This window comes from Bufo bufo, chromosome 7 (assembly GCF_905171765.1).
Source record: "Bufo bufo chromosome 7, aBufBuf1.1, whole genome shotgun sequence".
NCBI classification, from domain to species: domain Eukaryota; kingdom Metazoa; phylum Chordata; class Amphibia; order Anura; family Bufonidae; genus Bufo; species Bufo bufo.
In genome coordinates, this window is record NC_053395.1 from 175,004,228 (window position 1) to 175,025,635 (window position 21,408).

Below are 21,408 nucleotides of genomic sequence, written 5' to 3' on the forward strand. Positions count from 1 at the left end.
CCACTCCCTTGGATGAGAGGCAACCCCACACATGAATGGTCTCAGGATGCTTTACTGTTGGCATGACACAGGACTGATGGTAGCGCTCACCTTTTCTTCTCCGGACAAGCCTTTTTCCAGATGCCCCAGACAATCAGAAAGAGGCTTCATCTGAGAATATGACTTTGCCCCAGTCCTCAGCAGTCCATTCACCATACTTTCTGCAGAAGATCAATCTGTCCCTGATGTTTTTTTTGGAGAGAAGTGGCTTCTTTGCTGCCCTTCTTGATACCAGGCCATCTTTCAAAAGTCTTGGCCTCACTGTGCGTGCAGATGCGCTCACACCTGCCTGCTGCCATTCCTGAGCAAGCTCTGCACTGGTGGCACTCCGATCCCGCAGCTGAATCCTCTTTAGGAGACGATCCTGGCGCTTGCCGGACTTTCTTGGACGCCCTGAAGCCTTCTTAACAAGAATTGAACCTCTTTCCTTGAAGTTCTTGATGATCCTATAAATTGTTGATTGAGGTGCAATCTTAGTAGCCACAATATCCTTGCCTGTGAAGCCATTTTTATGCAACGCAATGATGGCTGCACACGTTTCTTTGCAGGTCACCATGGTTAACAATGGAAGAACAATGATTTCAAGCATCACCCTCCTTTTAACATGTCAAGTCCGCCATTTTAACCCAATCAGCCTGACATAATGATCTCCAGCCTTGTGCTCGTCAACATTCTCACCTGAGTTAACAAGACGATTACTGAAATGATCTCAGCAGGTCCGTTAATGACAGCAATGAAATGCAGTGGAAAGTTTTTTTTGGGATTAAGTAAATTTTCATGGCAAAGAAGGACTATGCAATTCATCTGATCACTCTTCATAACATTCTGGAGTATATGCAAATTGCTATTATAAAAACTTAAGCAGCAACTTTTCCAATTTCCAATATTTATGTAATTCTCAAAACTTTTGGCCACGACTGTACAATCTCTCAGCCATGTGCTCTCACTAAAGCTTAAGGACCTGAATAAATGTAGTCACATAGCCAAAAGATCCTTGTGCATCGACAACATATTATCCAAAAGCAATAATACAGTTGGCCAGTAGGTGGCAGCACAGTGTTGTTTCCTATACACACATTATAATGTGTTGCATTATAATAAAGAATAATGCAATGCATTTGAATCACAGTGAGCTATGTCCACATGACATTTCTGATTGTCTCCAGTGTGGCTTACTTGCAATGTTCATTGAATGCTGGCCAAATGATATACTCCCCCACACTGGTGAGATGCTGCCACAGGATGGCTGCAACATTTTCCACCATTAGGCAGCTATATCCAGGGTCTTTGCACACAGGGCTTTTTACACTGCTGACATTTCCTCAGCTTTGTATGATCCATCAAGTCTATCTGTAATGCATCACATTACATAAATAAGAGGATGTATCAACATCATTGCACGCTACAGTACATGGCACACTTAAGTGTGGAAACGTGGTATGGCAAAAACATATGTTCCTCAGTAGTCCAGTATGTCAGAGTTACAGAACAGAGTTGGAGTGGCCACCACAGCAGAGTCAAACCATACCAACATAAGCCATAGCAATAGGTGAACAGGCACCATTAATAAATCTGGTGTATTTTTATACTACATTTTAGCCATTTTCCTTTTTGTATACTCTTCAAAAGTCTAGTACACTTTCCTTCCTAAGGGTCCATTCACACGTCTGTGTGTGTTTTGCGGATCCATGAATCCGCGGATCCGCAAAACACGGACATCGCCAGCACTTAATAGAAAATGCCTATTCTTGTCCACAATTGCGGACAAGAATAGGACATGTTCAATTTTTTTTCGGGAACAGAATTGCGGACCCGGAAGTGGGGTCCCATAGAAATGAATGGGTCCGCAATTCCGTTCCGCAAAATGTGGAACAAATTTGCGGACGTGTGAATGGACCCTTATGCTTATCTCTTGGAAACATACAGTTATTAAAGGGGCTGCCCACTTATCATTAAGTGATGGCCTATCCTCAAGAGCAAGCAGATTGTTGGGGTCTGAGACCCCACAGCCCCACCCCACTGGTCACAGCACTGGGGCCAGAAACAGATATCTCTGTCTACTTTGTAGTGGATTGAGCTTGTCAGTGCCATGCTGCTCTCATTGACTTCAAAGGGAACCCTGCGTTCACCTAGTGATGACCTATCCATCATTTAATAAAAAGTGGACAACTCCTTTAAGAACCCAGTTCTTTTTAGCCTTGTGTACCAGATTCAATGCGCTTTATAAAAACTCAAATCCATAGTATAGAAGAGAGAACCTCCTTGTGGTGCCCTTTAGGCTATTGGTAAATTGTGATAAATGTACATTGTTTATGTTTATTGCAATTGTCTGTATTATGTATGTATACCTCTTATCATATGTACAGCGCTATGGAATGAATGTCACTTTAATAATAATAAATAATAATAATAATAATAATGATGTCTGATGCTGGACTTTTGCAGCACTGGCTCACAGAACTGGAAATTTTGGCAATGATCTTAGCTGCTGCTATCCACGACTATGAGCACACCGGGACCACAAACAACTTCCACATACAAACGAGGTAAGACTCATTAGGTATTTTACTTGTAGCATTTATAGAGGCACAATTAGTGTTTAAAGACTTAAAGGGGTTATCCAATAGTAGAAATACCCCCCCCCCCCCACAATGCCCGGGCCCCCCTTATATAGATGATACTTACCCGGTCCTTGGCACCCCCGTCCCTCCAGATCACTGCACGACCACCACTGCATGTTCCCGATGTGCAGATAAAAAAATCTGCCAATGGGGGGGAGCAGCCAAAAGCAGGCTGTGGCGGTGACCAACCTCCCTAGCATCGCGGGTGATGCAGTGGTGGCCGTGCAGTGATCCAGAGCGACACGGGTGCCTGGGACTGGGTAAGGGCTCTTTCACACTTGCGTTCTTTTCTTCCGGCATAGAGTTCCGTCGTCGGGGCTCTATGCCGGAAGAATCCTGATCAGGATTATCCCCATGCATTCTGAATGGAGAGAAATCCGTTCAGGATGCATCAGGATGTCTTCAGTTCCGGAACGGAACGTTTTTGGCCGGAGAAAATACCGCAGCATGCTGCGCTTTTTGCTCCGGCCAAAAATCCTGAACACTTGCCACAAGGCCGGATCCGGAATTAATGCCCATTGAAAGGCATTGATCCGGATCCGGCCTTAAGCTAAACGTTGTTTCGGCGCATTGCCGGAGCCGACATTTAGCTTTTTCTGAATGGTTACCATGGCTGCCGGGACGCTAAAGTCCTGGCAGCCATGGTAAAGTGTAGCGGGGAGCGGGGGAGCAGTATACTTACCGTCCGTGCGGCTCCCCGGGCGCTCCAGAGTGACGTCAGGGCGCCCCAAGCGCATGGATCACGTGATCACATGGATCACGTCATCCATGCGCATGGGGCGCTCTGACGTCATTCTGGAGCGCCCCGGGAGCCGCACGGACTGTAAGTATACCGCTCCCCCGCTCCCCGCTCCTACTATGGCAACCAGGACTTTAATAGCGTCCTGGGTGCCATAGTAACACTGAAAGCATTTTGAAGACGCATCCGTCTTCAAATGCTTTCAGTTCACTTGCGTTTTTCCGGATCCGACGTGTAATTCCGGCAAGTGGAGTACACGCCGGATCCGGACAACGCAAGTGTGAAAGAGGCCTAAGTATCGTCTATAGGAGAGGCCCAGGAATTGTGGGGGAGTATGTTTACTATTGGATAACACCTTTAAAGAGATTGCTATTGTACAAAAGAGATTTGCTAAGGTAGTGAATGATTGTAGGTGGTGGAAAGTAGGTCTTTAAATAGTAAGGTTTCTCAACATCGCTCTCAAGTGCTAACATATTTTAAACTAGCAAACATTTAAAGGAGAAAGGGTTTATCCAGACATATTTTGTATAATTCCCCTCCCGTCAATGGTACCTGTGACAAGATCTATACTTATCCGTTCTCCAATGCTCAGTCTTCAATGGAACTCCTTCCCTGCCCATTAACTTCCACAAAGACAGGGTGATGTGCGCCGCTTGGAGACCCATCAGCAATGAGACCAGTCAGTCGCATGAGCCCAAAGAAGTTGACTGGCGGGCAATGGAAGCCCAGTGAAGACAGCCCGGGAGCCACTAAGCCTGAACAGAGTGGTAGAGAGCAGGTAAGTATAAATCTCTTCACAGGTACCACTGGGTTGGAGTGGAATAAAAAATATCCTAGACAATCCCTTTAAGGGCACTTTCACACAGTGTTTACAGTGGCTTTGATACAGTGCCCCCAGGCTCCCAAGTTAAAATAAAAACTATTAGAACCGACACATACCTCAGATATAACAGCAAAGAATCATAGAGGGGCCTAGATATATATAGTACTACTCCTACAACGACTGAACAAATAATCCCTAATAATAATGAAAGGTACTCGCATTTATTATCAAGCGAAAAAATCTTTATTGATGATAAACGTTAAGACACAGTGAAAACAAAAAGGGAGTAGGTGGCCGTGAGACCCCCTCACCCCAAACCCCTGGTAGTGGAGACCACACTAGAGAAACTCAGGTTATGTGCCCACAAGAATGATGGTATAATATCCACAGGTATTAGTTGTGCATGCAGCCCAAATTACACACAACAGGAACTTGATGCAACAGTTGGAATTACGATTGCAAACATGTGCTGTTTACATACAATGTATGAGGGCCAAATAGCCCCAAAGAAAGGTCCGGTCTCCTGTATCACAAAATAATGTGATGGTGGACTCCTGTATGCACAGTAGAATAAGGACTATAATGGGCCATACAATTTTATTTAATTTTTTTTGAGAAAGGCTACTGCATATATAATAATGGTCCTCGTACAAAATTTAAAAAACATGTATACTAGAAAATTGTATGACATCCTATTCTCTAAACAAATAAATGTAATCATTAAAACTGGAATACCTCCTTAAATGTTGGGCATATATTTGCATGCTCTTAAAGAGTTGATTGTCCCAGATTGTCTTAATTTTCAAAAATCTCTCAAACATCAAAACCATAAAAAAAAGAAAAAGAAAAAACTCTTATACAATTAACAATAAAAATAAAAATAAAAATAAAAATAAATGTGACGCACAAGAGTAACTACAGCCCCAAGAGGTGCACTCAGTCGGGTGGACTCACCCTGTCCACTCCCAGAAGTAATAAATATAGAATAAAATTAACTGGGCACTCTCAGGATATCTGCACCAATTGAAATTTATTAGCATATATTACAATAGCACTGAACAACAGTATATATTGGCGGTAATAAACACTATATAACAATATATGAATAAACACACAACATGCAGTAATATATAAAACAACTGGAAAATAGAGATCTAAAATGTGATAAAATCGAGGAATAAAATTGGAATACTCGATAGTAAAATGATCGTATAAATACTCAGCCGAATATTTATATGGAAAAGTCACCTCGGATACTGGTCGCAATAAACAGTGTCCTCTAATATTGTCCTATTCGATTGAATGACAGGAGTATCCAAAACTGCAGTCCCAATACGTGGTTCACTGAACCAACTTTAAGCGGCGTCCCGCTTATCACATCCACCAGCAGCGTCTCACTGGACTAAGAGTCATATGAAAAAGTGCTGGATAAAATCGCTGGATAAAATCAAACGGTCTTACCGTATCCCTTGATAGTTCAACGAAGGTAATAGTATGGTCCTCTGAGTCTGTAGACCAATAGTTCGTCAATAGATTTGCACACTGGCAATTGTTTGGCACATGTGTTCAGGCCTTCCACATGGACTCAGGCCTTACAGGTTGTATTCCAAGTGAGCCATTCGTGTGACAGACGATTCCTTCTTAGCAGATATCCAGTAGATTCCAGATTCCCAAGTGGTCCAAGTTTCTGGGGTCTCAATCGAATAGGACAATATTAGAGGACACTGTTTATTGCAACCAGTATCCGAGGTGACTTTTCCATATAAATATTCGGCAGAGTATTTATACGATCATTTTACTATCGAGTATTCCAATTTTATTCCTTGATTTTATCACATTTTAGATCTCTATTTTCCAGTTGTTTTATATATTACTGCATGTTGTGTGTTTATTTATATATTGTTATATATTGTTTATTACCGCCAATACATACTGTTGTTTAGTGCTATTGTAATATATGCTAATAAATTTCAATTGGTGCAGATATCCTGAGAGTGCCCAGTTAATTTTATTCTATATTTCTTATACAATTAACGTCTCTCCATTTTTGTTTTTCCTGCTTAGGTCTGATGCTGCAATATTGTACAATGACCGTTCTGTTCTAGAAAATCATCATGTAAGTGCCGCCTATCGTATTATGCAAGAGGATGACATGAACATTTTGGTAAACTTGTCCAAAGATGACTGGAGGTAAAATATAACGTTTACTAGAATGTTTAAATCAAGGCAAGACAGTTGCCCGGTAATCATTGTGGGGTTTCGCTCTGGTAGACAGGATTAGCGGACACAGTATAGAGGCAACAACAAGCTCTTTGGATCAAACAGTTCAGTGTTTTATTCAAACTTTAGGCAAGTTACAAAACAAGAAGTCATAATCAAGCAAAAAGTCACCTTGCGGTGTTGGTGGTAATTCACACCATGCGGCAATTCTGCCTCAAAGAGTCCTTGACCATAGCAGCACCAACCTGTTTTCACGCCAAACAGGTAGCAAGCCTTCATCCAGACACAAGGCTCCCAGATCCCAACACAGAGACCTGGCTTCTGAGCCCAGCTGTCTATTTAGGGACAGCCAGGTGCTGCCAAAACCCGGACCGGCACTTAAAATCCGGTCCGGTATTTGACCTCAACTTGCTGTAAATCAGCCTAGCAGCACATGCTGGGAGGAAAATACCTGTTTTCCCAGACCAAACCTCTCACTGTGTCACATCATCTACAACAAAAACCTATAAAATAATCTACAGAAAATAAAAACAGATTAGAAAAAAAAATAGCCATCAGTATATGAGAAAAAAGAATAAAATAAGAAATAAAAAAATAAAAATAAAGGTGATAATTTTCAATTTAAAATATTATCCTTGCTTACATCTTTTTCATATATATTTTTTCTCAAATTCTTAATTTTAATTTTAGGTTAACATTGTTTTAATCCTATAATTGGGTTTTTTATTCATTAGGAATATTTTACACAATAATTTACTTGCATAAACACCTATTCCTGTGATGGCTAACCTCCGGCACTCCAGCTGTGGTAAAACTACAACTCCCAAGATGCACACTTGCTTGGCTGTTTTTAGAACTCCACAGAAATTAATCGAGCATGCTGGGAGTCATAGTTTCACCACAGATGGAGTGCCCGCGGTTAGTCATCACTGTAAACATTAGCCTGTGTACTAAGGTCGCCGCTTCCGCCTCCACATTCTCACGCCGTTGGTCCTGCGACAATGTCCGCCTCTGCCTCCTCATCCTCCACCATGTCCTCAGCCTCCACTGCAGGGACAATTCACAACGCCCCTCCAGCATACCACATCTGCAGGGCATGGAGGTGTCACGCTCTTCTGCACCTCGTTTGCCTGGGCAAACTGAGTCACATAGGGGAGGAACTGCTCCGTGTCCTTCATCAAGAAATCGAATCCTGGCTTTCTCCGTGACAACTCAAAATCGGAACCATGGTGACCGACAATGGGAAGAACATGGTGTCTGCGCTGCGTCTGAGAGGGCTGTGCCTTGCGCCCTGCATGTCACACATGTTCAATCTGGTTGTCAAGCGTTTCCTGAAGTCTTCCAACCATCTGCAAGACATCCTAAAAATGGCCAGGAAACTTTGCATGCACTTCAGCCACTTGTACACCGCAAAGCACACCCTCCTTGAGCTGCAGCGGCAGAACGGCATCTCCCAACATAGGCTGATATGTGACGTTTCCCCCCCATTGGAATTCCACCCCCCATATGTTGGACCAACTATACAAACAGAGGACGGTCATAAACAATTTCTTGATGATCCAAGCGGACAGGAGTACTCCCCTGTGTAACTTCGATGTCAGCCAGTGGCAACTCATGCATGACACCTGCCGTTTGCTCAGGCCCTTTGAGGATGCCACGTTATTTGTCAATCTCCAGGACTACAGGATGAACAACGTCATTCCACAAATTCATGTCCTGGAAAAGATTCTGGTAAATCTGGCTGGTCAGGGGACTGGAGACATGGTGCCTCGATTTCACGGCCACATGAGCCCTGTGGGGGCTGAACTGGAGGAGGACCTTGGAGCACAAGCAATGTGTAGCGAAATAGGTGGTTTTCCTATACAGGTGACAGTAGTGGAGGAGCAGGAGCTGCCAGAGGAGCAAGAGGGAGATGAGGAAGACGAGGCAGAGGACCCAGACACACCGTGGCAGTATGCAATGGAGATGGAGGCAAGGAGTCCCTACGAGTCACTAATGCAAATGGCCCGATGCATGCTCTCTTCCTTGCGTAGTGACAGCTGAGTTGTCACCATTCGGCAGAGGGATGAATACTGGATCTCCATCATGTTAGGTCCTCGCTACCGGTACAAAATGGGGCCCTTTTTTACACCCGCTGAGAGGGAGGACAAACTGAACTACTATCAAGACATCCTATGTAGTCAGTTGGCTGCTGCCTATCTGCGCCATTGTCCATCCTCTCACAGGTCTGACCGGGGGGACCTCAGAGCTCACGTTCCGCTGCTGTGGCGGGGTGGGGGTGGGGGTGGGGGTTGTTAGGAGCAGTTCCAGCTCCATCAGCAGCAACTTGAGTCTAAAGTCGCTGATAAGCAGCTTTCTTCACCCGCCTACTGAAGAATCTACTCACCAGCAGCAGCAGCTAGACCTGGAGCAGAACCTTAACCATACTTGGACAGAACCCTGCCACCCCACATTGAAGATCCGCTGGACTACTGGGCAGCCAAACTCGATTTGTGGCTGCAACTGGCCGAGTTTGCCCTGGAAAAGCTGCCCTGACTGGCCAATAGTGTGGCATCAAAGCGGGTGTTTAGTGCGGTGGGGGCCAAGGAGAACTCGCCTGTCCACCCAAGATGTGGAGAGACAGACCTTTGTCAAGATGAATCAGGCGTGGATCAGCCAGGATTTCCACCCACCAATGCCTGATGCATCAGATTAGATCATCCATGCTGCCTCACCCAAACCTTGACAAAAGAGACAAAAGAGATCGGCTTCTTCTGGCTACCTGCCTCATCTACTATTCTGATGCTGCCACCCGCCTAATGCCACACATATGATGCCAAGTGCTCCTTCTTACACCCACCATCATCACTTTGCCCCTCTGTGGCCTCCTCATGTTGCTGCTGCCACCTCCATACTATGTCACCTTGCCAGTCTGTGGCCTCCTTATGTTGCTGCCACCTCCACACTATGTCACCTTGCCAGTCTGTGGCCTCCTCATGCTGCTGCTAACTCAACACTATGTCACTGGGCTACTACTTCTCAAGCTGTTCTCCCACCCTCCCCACTCCATGACTGGGCCACTATTTTGCCTTTTTGACCTGGTTGCCTTCATCATTTATTTGATCACTCTGTCACAGGATCACTCTGTGGTCTCCTGATGCTGCTGCCACCTCATCACAGGTCCTCTCATGCTGCTGCTGCCACCTCCACACTATGTCACCTTGCCACTCTGTGGTCTCCTCATGCTGCTTCTAAATCAACACTATGTCACTGGGCCACTCTGTGGCCTCTGTAACACCTCAGAGTTGTGTTACTACACGCCTCTACCCCGCTACTATCTTCTAAGAGCTCCACATTTAAAGCAGAAGTATTCATTACTGCCAATGATTGCCAAAACCTGCTGGAACAAAGAGACCAAAGCTGTATACTGCTTGGATGCAAGTTATGTCAAGTAAAGAAAAGTTTAAACTTCATCTAAAGGTCTGGACATAATTTATTCTGCCAAATTCCTCTATTACTCCTATTATCACTACACTTAAATTTATTGCAAGTGAGCCAGGAGTCTGGCCGTACCCAGGTAGGAGACACCGTGACACAACTACCACCAAACTACAGAGACATTAGGCCATTACACCACTCTGGCATTCCTAATCTGGGACGTGCGTTATAACACCTTGGAAGGGACCTGGGATAGTACCCTGCGCAGGCTGCAATTGGCGTCACGACAAATACAGAATATTATCCACCTGACCCTGCCACTGCATTAAAGTGGCGTCAGCGAACCCGTTTCTGGTCACTGCACCTTGTCATGCTGCTGCTGCTTCTACCACCTCCACACTATGTCACCTTGCCTTGCCTCCACACTCTGAAATTGTGCCACTCTGTGGCTTCCTCATGCTGCTGCTGCCACCTCCACAATGTCACCTTGCCACTCTGTGGTCTCCTTATGCTGCTGCCGCTAAATCAACACTATGTCACTGGGCCACTCTGTGGCCTCCTCATGCTGCTGCACTCAACATTATGTCACTGGGCCACTCTGTGGCCTCCTCATGCTGCTGCTAACTCAACACTATGTCACTGGGCCACTCTGTGGCCTCCTTATGCTGCTGCTGCTTCCAGCTCCACACTATGTCACCTTACCAGTCTGTGGCCTCCTTATGCTGCTGCCACCTCCACACTGTCACCTTGCCAGTCTGTGGCCTTCTCATGCTGCTGCCACCTCAACACTATGTAAATGGACCACTCTGTGGTCTCCTCATGCTGCTGCTGCTGCCACCTCCACACTATGTCACTAGGCCATTCTGTGGTCTTCTCATGCTGCTGCTACCTCAACACGATGTCATTGGGCCACTCTGCGGACTTCTCAAGCTGTTCTCCCACCCACCCCACTCCATGACTGAGCCACAATTTTGCCTTTTTGGACTGGTTGACATCATCATTTATTTTACCCTTCTTCTGATCTGTCAGAAGGAAGGAAAAATGAGACACACAATGGATCTTGTCTGTGTAGCAGCTGTAAGGCCATCAGAATTGGCTTATGATTTGGTAGCCAAAAGCAGGAGTGGGTACAAAACACCGAAGACATGCAAATATTCCATTCACGTGTCATCTATGTTTTGGATCCACTCCTGTTTTTTTTTGGGCTTTAGCAATACTGATAAATTACTGACCAAATGCTGACCGAGTGAAGGCGGATGCTCAACAGACAGGATCCGTTATTTGTGGGTTATTGTTCTGATGGATCAGAGGATGGGCAAAATAATCAGTGATGTCAACACAAACTTACTGCTGACACCCTCTCCACTCTGTCAGGGGGGCTCTACTTGTATAAGCGTTTAATAGAACAGGTTCTGTAGACATCTATGTGGAATCAGCTGACGATGGTGTAAAAGGAGTGCTCTTCTTCTTGGCACTAACATCGACCTGTAAGGCTGAGTTCACACTTGAGTTATTTGGTCAGTTTTGGCCCCGTGACTTCCCAAATAAGTGAAGTGTGCAGTGATTCTAAGAGTGACGCCTGTCATGTGCGTGTCATACGGACTCACAGTATTATTTCACTACCAAAGTAGACTCCCTATGCATGTTACTGCAAGGCACAGTGTTCTACACCACTATACAGGCTCTCTGCAGCCAGGAAATAGCTGTTTTTTAACGCGATTCACAGCAAATAAATTTGGACTGAATCAAATCTTTTCGGAAGATTTTGGCGAACAGGCCGGATTGAATTTTTGAGAAATTCGCTCATTTCTAATAAAGATAGTTGAAAGAGGTTGTTAAAGTTCGTCGAGATAAATTTGGGAAAAGGCAGGCGGTGTGATAAATAACTATTGCTTACTTGCTAGATCTCCTGCTGCCCCAGTACTGCTGCTCCCGTGCTCCCCTTCAATCACTGGCTTAAGCGGTTTCATTCCATATATTGCTGAGGCTAGTAATTGGCTGCTGCAATCTCATGGGTAAACAGTCATTGCTGCAGCCAGTTATACAAAGACTGATAAGGAACACCAGAGCAGCGGTGAGGGATGTAACAGGCAGGTATTGGATCTTTTGTTATTTATCACATTGCCTGCCTTTGCTTTTGCACATTTAAGACTTCCCCTTTAAATATGATCTTGTATTACAGGGAACAGTTTCACTGAGGATTTTAGAACATTTCTTTAATTTTTATTATGTAAATATCTTAAAATATAAGCAAATAAAAGAAAAGTTCTGTTCTTATTATATGAAATTCATATGTAATCACATACTGTAAGTCTGAATATATTTGAACGGCTTGTCAGCAAACTTTTGCTAGATTCTAATGCTATGCTTTCCAATTTTTTTACAGAGACTTGAGAACACTAGTGATTGAGATGGTTCTATCTACAGATATGTCCGGTCACTTCCAGCAGATAAAGACCATGAGAAATACCTTACAGCAGCCAGAAGGGTAAAGAATACACCCATCATCTTTATTGAAGTAGTATAAGCCTTCCTGCAATGCAAAAACTTTAAAAGAAAGTAAAAGTACAGCAAGTACACCTGAGCATCGAAAAGAGGGAATATGTCCATGACCCACCATGGAGATCAATCTGTCGTCAGGGGCTGGACCTGCTCCCGCTGGATATTTGAGCTAGAGCCAATGCATGTTCACAAAATTGAAAGTGCACGGGTTCTAGTTCAACAATAGACACACTGGCCCTATTAGGCTTTAACCATTCGCTCGCTTATTTGACTAAAAAGATACAATTCTATTGGCATGTCATGGCAATTCCAAAATTAAAGGGCTACAGATTCAATACAGATGAAATGGTGCTTGTAAATAATGTCTAGCACTATATATGTATATACAGGAAATATAGTGATTCACACACTGCTGGTGCCTACCTGACCACTCTCCTTTCTGTTTACCCTACTTGGACAATAATGTTAATGTCATGTGCCTCTGGCATCCTCATTGATGTCACATCATAAAGTAAGGGAGATAACAGGAAGGACGGTGGCATGGTAGGTACCAGCAATGTTTGAACAGCAGACTTATTAAAGGGAGTCTGTCAGCAGTTTTGATCATGCTAAACTGCTGACAGCAGTAGAAAGGGGCTGGGGAGAGCAGAAGAAAGATTTCTTTTGCAGAGCTTTTCTCATCTGGCTAGTGTGAATATGTATTAGCCAGATTCTGCTCCTGCAAAACTTTCACTGTGAAGTCCCCTCTGCATTAAGTTGCATCACAGCCCCTCCCCTCTGTTCTGAGTGACAGCTCTAACATCCAACCAGAAACCAGTACATCTGTCACCTGGGGCCGAGGGGAGGGACTGTGAAGCAGGTCAATGCAGATAGCACTTTACAGTGAAGCTCTGCTTTCAGTGCACTTGAAGGAGCAGAATCTGGAAGAAGAAAAGTTCATATTCAAACTACCCCTGACAAAAAAAGCTCCATAAAAGGTATGTTTGTCTTGCTCTCCTGAGTCCCTACCTAGTGCTGTCAGCAGTTTGGCATGGCCAAAACTGCTGACAGACTCACTTTAAAGTTTGGTTTACTATTTATTAATATGGAGCCATAGGGTCGCTGTGTCTTACAGTACAGGCTCCATGCACACAACTTTACCATGTGCACAAGGCTTAGACTACAAAAATTATCTGGGCATAAAATTCACTTAGTTGTCCTCTCCTGCATTACGGTATATTGGTCTAGCAGATGCTGGATACCCAAAGGTGATCAATTATGATACCAATGGGAATTATCACCAGACCCTGAATGGCATAGAGATATGCAGAGTAACACCCCACCTCCATCCATTTGGTGCATGCCCTGTAAGTTCTGGCATTATATTCATGAAACAACAGGCTCAGGATGAACAGTGACAGAACAGTGCCGCAGTGCATGTTATAGAATAATACAGGGAAAATACTTTTATTATTTCAATTAAACAATGCCATTGAGACTGCAATGCTTGGAGTGTCCTGAAAAATCAGTATATTATGACTGACCATGTGAATGTGAACAGTCATATATTATGGAGTGTAATGAGTTTTCTATAGAGTTATTAGTAGATAAATCCGCAATAGACCGGCCTTGATGAGAACTACTGAATGGTTCTTCCGTTCAATGCCACGGCTTCATTTCAGGACATGATTGAATTATTTCCTTTATTTCACAGAATAGACAAATCGAAAGCCATGTCCTTGATTCTCCATGCTGCTGATATCAGTCATCCTTCAAAAACATGGGACATGCATCAGCGGTGGACGGACCTACTGATGGAGGAGTTTTTCAGACAGGTGCTAGTTCAATATTCCATTCACTATCTTATATCCAGCATCACTTTTCTATTTTTCTTTCCATTCACACTATATACTGCTATAGGGCTAGATCCTCCCCTGATTTAGGTTGAGTGTCCTGGTCCGCATTTATAAAGCCGTTAATGTCAAAACTACGTCCAACATTTCAGCTGTAAAATTTGGGACTTTTCCAAAATTGAAAACATGTCTTGTAGTTTAGAAGGAAATGGTCTCCTTATCGCCAGCAGTGATTTAATTTCCTCACTGTTAAATAGGTCACAAACAAAATGATTTAGAGGCAAGCTCCTTTTAATACAGTTGGTATAAATTGCTTTAAACTGTTTGTCCCATGAGCGTTGATCTGTTCATGTACGATGGTCTTGTCTGAGAGTATCACTATTCTAATTTTTACTTCCAATATTTAAAGGGTGGTCTCATTAAAAATAGTCTACATTTCTCATCCGTATCATTGGGGGACACAGGCTTGACTGTGGGTATAGCTTCTGCCACTAGGAGGCGACACTAAGCACAAAATTGTGAGCTCCTCCCTCAAGCTATACCATTCCTACAGGGACTAACCTAAAACAGTTTTAGCTTAGTGTCTGTAGGAGGCAGACCTCCCTGCTTTGCAGGTCTGCTGATTTTTTTTTCCCCTTTTTTCTTTTCTTCCAGCGGGATTACAGGCAGTCCTAGCTGCACTACCACCCAGGAGACGGAAGACCAGGGGGTCCTCAAGCCCACTGCTCCTTCCTGGTCTCCAGAAAACAAGGAGGACCAGAGGTTCCTAAAGCCTCTGCATCCCGCCAGCCTTCGGGTCACCACGGCTGCCCACGATAACTCCCCTCTGTTCCGGTGTAGCGGCCCTCACCAAGGGGCTGCACACCGAAGGTGGTGACCCAGCTAGAACCATGGGAGCAGAACACGCCAGGCGGATAAGTATTCCTGTCTCCAAACCCCTCTCTCCCCCCTCCCCCTTCTCAAGTTACTGGCTAGGATGGCCCCAACGAAGCCTTGTCCCCTCAGGCGGGGAAAGAGTTAACAGCTGCGTGACAGCTCTCCTGTAGGGGTGGGGATGGGGGTGGGCTGAAGGGAAGCCCTCTGTACTTGCCAAGCTTCTTTCTGGGTACTGCGCCCCCCCCCTCCCCATGCCACCTGTCCGCCCGGAGTGCCGCTATTCTCCTTCGCAGGGGCTGCTTGTAAATTGATGCCCTGGCTTCTACTGCGGCCTACTTGTGATCCGCCCGCCGCGGGTACTTCTCACCCGGCTGACATCTCCACTCGGCCGGTGTAGGGGAGAGTCCTGGGGAGTCAGTTGGTGCGCCATCAGGAGGACCTGTGCTCCTTTTTCATTATCGCGGGTGGCCGACTCCATTATGGGGGCTGGGCATGAGTTTTCCCCGCTTCCCCCCTCCTTCATCTTGCTTCCTGACGTGAATTGTTTGCGCTGGCTTCTCTGACTCCGTCCATCTCCTGCTCAGGAGGCTGGGTATCCTCTTTCCCCTCCTTCCTACAGGGTCTAGCTTTACCCTCCTACCTTTCACTACAGGTACTCACTATGTCCAAACCCAGATCCCAGGCCCCAAAGCCGGCGGTCACTTCCGTGTGACATTTTGCATGTGCTTCTTGTCGCTCAAAATTCCCATTCGGTCAGTTGGACCCCCTCTGCTCCTCTTGCTCCGCTCCACCACCAAGTGGCTGTGACCCTGTCCCAATCGCCCCCCTCCGCCCAGCCCATGTTAAAGCTGGAGTGGGTGCTCTCTCTGTCTAAGATGGTGCAGGGCGTTTCCCATTCCAACAGGGCCATTATGGAAATGCTGGGGCGTTTGGCCACGCGGCCACCCCTACTGAACAGTCAGACTCTGGGGCCCCTCTGCTGCTCCCCATTGCGGGCGTCCTGCAAAACAGGCCAGACCACCCTCTCCTCAAAGGGCGTATGTGTCCCCCATTTCATCCATCTCCCCGCCACCTCCCAAGTAATCTTGCTCCGACACGTCCACATTAGAAGAGGCGTGTTTTGAGGAAAAGTTGTCAGACGCTGACTTTGTCTCACCGGAGGACCAGACTTCCAAACTGTCCTCTATGGTAGATAATCTCATCGCAGCGGTTATAGAAACCTTACAGGTTGAGGACTCTGCGCCCTCATCTGCTGGTTCTGGTTTTTCATTCAGACGATCCCGTCGCTCGCCAAAGGTGTTCTCCAACCACCCTTGAGTTTGATTCCTCCCTTTCCAAGGAATGGAACTTCCCTGACAGGCGTTTTGCTTTATCGAAACGTTTAGACGTCTTATATCCCTTTCCAGAGGAATGGAATGGTTGTCCTCTCCTATTGTTGACCCTCCGGTATCCCGCCTGGCTAAGAATACCAACTTGCCTATGGAGGATGGGGCTTCCTTCTCGGACCCAAGGGATAAAAAATTGGAATCTTTTGCCAAATCTTCTTTTAAAGCAGTTGGCACTGCCCTGTGCCCGTTTTTTGCCTCGACATGGGTTAGTAAGTCTGTGACCGAGTGGGCAAACAAGCTACGTCAGAGCCTCGCTGGACACAGCCAGGCTTTTGGCCCACTCTTCAGCCCTTTTGGTGGCTATTCGCCGTACCCTGTGGCTATCTTGCTGGGCTGCGGATAATGCTTTTAAACGGGCCTGGACATCCCTACCCTTTGCAGGTAGCAGACTTTTCAGCAAGCATCTGAATGAGATTATCTCTGATGCTACACGGGGTAAAAGCACCCATTTGTGGCAGAGCAGGACGCGCTTCAACAGGTCTAAAAAGCGCGGACCTCTTTTTCGGGCCTTTCAGAGTTCCTCCAGCCCAAAGCGGCCAGCCGACAAATCTGCCCCAGAGCAGAAGCGCCAGCTATCTTTCAAGCCTCGCCCACCCTGGCGTCCTCACCAGCAGGGCTCCAAGTCCTATACCCCCAAGTCCTCCTCTGCATGACGGGTGGCCTCTGGGGCCCCCCGGTCGAGTGGAAGGTCGTCTTCATCTGTTCCAGCATGTCTGGCTAGCTCACGTCTCGGATGCCTGGGTGCGAGAAGTCATATTGGAGGTTTACAAACTGGAGTTCTGATCCCCACCTCTGCCCCGTTTTTTTCGCTCGTGTTCCCCGACCTCTCCCTCTGCCGCACATTCCTTTTTTCAGGCTATTATCACCCTTCTGTGGCAGTGAGTGATTGTTCCGGTTCCGCCTCAAGACAGTTTTTGCGTATTCTACTCCAATCTCTTTGTAGTCCCCAAGGAGGGTACGGTCCATCCCATCCTAGACCTCAAAGCCCTCAACCGATTTCTTTGGCTCCCCCGCTTCTGGATGGAGTCCCTGCGTTCGGTCATTGAATCCATGGACCCTGGGGAGTATCTGTCCTTGATAGACATCAAGGACGCCTACCTCCATGTTCCCATCTGTGTAGGCAGAAATATCTTCAGTTCGCAGTGGGACCTTTTCATTACCAGTTTGTAGCCCTCTCGTTCGGTCTTTCCACAGCTCCCAGACCTTACCAAGATTCTGGCCTTAGTCATGGCTCTGCTTCATCGCAGGGGGATAGTGGCCATTCCGTACTTGGACGATATCCTGATCAAGGGTCTGTCATTCCAGGCAATGGTAGACAGCCTGCACATCGTCCAGGACACCCTGGAATGCTTCGGATGGGTTCTGAACCTGTCAAAGTCATGTCTTTATCCATCTCGGCAGCTGATGTTTCTGGGCATGCTGTTCGACACCGATCGGGCCAAGATATTCTTGCCCCCGGACAAACTCTCCACTCTCCGTCGTCAGATCCTCTCTTTGTTGTGGCCTCAGCCTCTTCCCATTCGCCAGTGTATGAGGGCTCTGGGCCACATGGTATCTTCCTTCCTTATCCTCCACCAGGACAAAGTAGTCCTTAGCCCTGTACAGTCCTTTCTTCCGAAGGTCGTGTTGGCATTCCATCTCAATAAAGAGATTATTCTCCCTTCCTTTTGTCCTGCCCCGTCTCATCCTCGTGAGCAGTCGCTCCACACTCTGGATTTGGTTTGGGCCGTTCGCATCCTCTTTCCGATGGACAGATTCTCTATTCGTCATTTCAGAGGGACCGAGACGAGGGCTGGCTGCGTCCAAAGTTTCCATTTCCCAATGGATTTGTTTGGCCATTGTGGAAGGGTACCGCATCTGTGACCGGGCTCCGACCTTCCGGGTTACTGCTCATTCTGCTTGGTTTAGTGGGGGCCTCTTGGGCAGTACATCATGGGGCTTCGGGCCTTCAGGTGTGAACAGCTACCTGGTTGTCTTTGCACATCTTTTCCAAATTTTACAGAGTACACACTTTTGCATCTTCTGACGCTTCTCTGGGGCGTAGAGTATTGCAGATGGCGGTTCTCTGATTGGCCAGAGGGCATCTTCGTTTATGGCCCACCCCTGGGACTGCTCTGTAACATCCCATGGTCAAGCCTGTGCCCCCCAATGATACGGATGAGAATACTAGATTTTTGTACTTACCATAAAATCTGTTTCTCTTCCGTTCATTGGGGGGGACACAGCTCCCACCCATTTTCTCTTGTTATGGGCCTTGTTGTGGCCTACGTGGCTCTGGGTTTGTACATTGTTTGGTTTTCCTGTTTTTCTTTTGCTTCTCCTACTGCTTTTGCACAAACTGTTTTAGCTTAGTCCCTGTAGGAAGGGTATAGCTGGAGGGAGGAGCTCACACTTTTGTGCTAAGTGTCGCCTCCTAGTGGCAGCAGTCAAGCCTGTGTCCCCCAATGAACGGAAGAGAAACAGATTTTACGGTAAGTACAAAAATCTAGTTTTTTCAAACCAGCACCTGGATCAGAACACCTTTGTAATTGCATGTAATTTACAATTTTATAGCACCACCTTCAGTTTGTTTTTTTCCTTATTTCTCTTTCCACATTGCTAAGGTGGTCACATGTGCTCAGTTTCACCCTTTAACTGCCACCAATTGTATCTTCTGTTAGAAGCTGTGACATAGGGAGATAGCTGCAGCTGAAAGGACACGCTCCCGAGTTGCAGCCTATAGGACCTGCCTTCTGAGTTATAGCATGGAGTGAGCTGCCACAAAAGAGACCCCCCCCCCCCCAAGGTGCCAGCCTGATACAAATCTAGCAGAGCAATTTGAACAATGAATGGGGAGATCGGTAGGGTACTTCTTTGGCGCACAAAAGACTACCTCAATCGCGGAACGTTTGGTTTGATAGCTGTTTATTGTGCAAGCACGCACCAGAAGAGGCTCCCAGCCTTCTGGCCACTCTTGCTGCCGACGCCCCTAAGACTTGAGAAAGGAGTTAAAAAACTCCGAAACGCGTTGTCTACTGCACAATAAACAGCTATCAAACCAAACGTTCCGCGATTGAGGTCATCTTTTGTGCGCCAAAGAAGTACCCTACCGTGTGCCAGCACACAAACCACCCACAACTTCCTCCACAGTCCCTAGGAGTTTTTGGCAACTCCATCCAAAGGGACCGAACGGGTACTGGCGGCACCGACCCCCCCCTCCCTCTCTCTGTGGACCTGCCCCTACGGACGTTGTGCGCACCCACGCACAACACCAAAAGGTGAGCACACTCCATCCATTTCTACAAACCGTATTATCGATACCCACCACCCTATGAGCGCCTCTCCCCATTTTTTGTCTCTCGCCACAACTAATGTGAGGTACAGGGCTGGTTCTAGAATGTCATGTACTGTGATGTCTGATTTAAAAAAAATTACATTGAAGGGGTTTTCTAGTTTTGTAATTTTCAGCATCAATTGACAGAAAAACAATAGGTTAAACGCTGGTGTGATTTTTTTTTTTTTTTTTTTTTGTGAAAATGGATAACCTCTTTAACAGTAATCATTTATATTTACAGGGGGACAAAGAGGTGGAATTAGGGCTTCCCTTCTCACCACTCTGCGACCGAAAGTCAACACTGGTAGCACAGTCACAAATAGGTAATCAATTGCTTTTGTCTGCTTCTTTTTGATAACAATTTGAAGGATCACCCCAGACTCAATAATAAAATCTGAAATAATCAAGCACCAGACATGGTCCAATTTTCTAATATACTGTTTGCTATGAGTGGGATCACTAAACACCTGAGGGACTGGACCGGCTGCAGCAAGAGGGACTGCAACCAAACAACACATTGCAACCAAACTGACTTAAAAATTTGAATCTCAGAGTTAGGGCTCATGCACACAACAGTTGTTTTGCGGTCAGCAAAACACAGATTTTGCAGAACGGAGCAGCCGGCCCATAATAGAACAGTCCTATCCATGTATTTAATGCAGACAATAATAGGACATGTTCTATTTTTTTGCGGAATGGACATACGGACACGGAATGCACACAGAGTCATTTTGGGCCCCATTGAAGTGAATGGTTATGCATATGGGCCACAAAAAATACTGAACGGGTACAGCCACAAAAAATACTCAACGGGCACAGCCACAAAAAATATGTTCGTGTGCATAAGCCCTCAAATACATTTCAGTTGTTTGTTTTTGCAAAATCGCTACAAAATTGTGCATTTTACAAAAGTAAAAGGTAACACAAGTGAAAGGTGAAAGGTAACACAAAAAAATGCAAGAAAAGGAAAACATTCACATTTCTGAACTCATGTCGGCCATATTAATCAGCTTCTAGATAGGTGCTCAAAATGACTAAATGATATTTGATTAAACAACATAAAACTGTAATTTTTCCTTTTTTTTGAACTAGCATATATTTATAAGTATAGGATTGTCCACACATAAGCAAATACAGTGTCTCTTCAAGTTACAATATTAATTGGTTCTGGGACGACCACTGTATGTTGAAACCATTGTAACTTGAGTCTATAACTCTATGAAAAACTAGTAATTGGTTCCAAGGCTCCAAAATTTCATCCCAAGAAAAGATAAAATGAAGATTTATGTAAAATAAGCAGATAACTACCACACATATAGCAAATCCTCCCATATAACAGCCAGGAATAGATGCTAAAAGCTGTGAATCACTTTCTATGATGAGGATAGGAGCTTCTTCAGGGTATAGAGCACAGTGTACCAGGAAAATAAAATGGAGTCACTCCATATCTAATATCCAAAGGAGCAGTTCGCCTTGGCACAGACGGGGGACAGTACAGAACATCTAGTACTGCAGAGGAGCTACTAGACAATACAAGTGTTTTACCAATGAAATGGCCATGCTGATTGGTTGGATCTGGGTCTGAAACATTGTATGCTGAGTATAGTTTCAACTTACGATAGCCCAGGAAAGACCACT

The 21,408-nt window shown here is 45.6% G+C and overlaps 1 protein-coding gene across 3 annotated transcripts in view; it reads left to right on the forward strand.

Annotated features, from left to right (window-relative positions):
• Positions 1 to 21,408, forward strand: part of PDE1A (phosphodiesterase 1A) — a 216,971-nt gene that overhangs the window by 170,072 nt on the left and 25,491 nt on the right. For all 3 annotated transcript variants that reach the window (XM_040440829.1, XM_040440830.1, XM_040440831.1), the window contains exons 7-11: positions 2,485 to 2,585; positions 6,287 to 6,412; positions 12,246 to 12,347; positions 14,055 to 14,175; positions 20,012 to 20,093. In XM_040440829.1, coding sequence (XP_040296763.1) covers positions 2,485 to 2,585; positions 6,287 to 6,412; positions 12,246 to 12,347; positions 14,055 to 14,175; positions 20,012 to 20,093 — 532 coding nt within the window. The remainder of the gene's footprint in view (positions 1 to 2,484; positions 2,586 to 6,286; positions 6,413 to 12,245; positions 12,348 to 14,054; positions 14,176 to 20,011; positions 20,094 to 21,408) is intronic.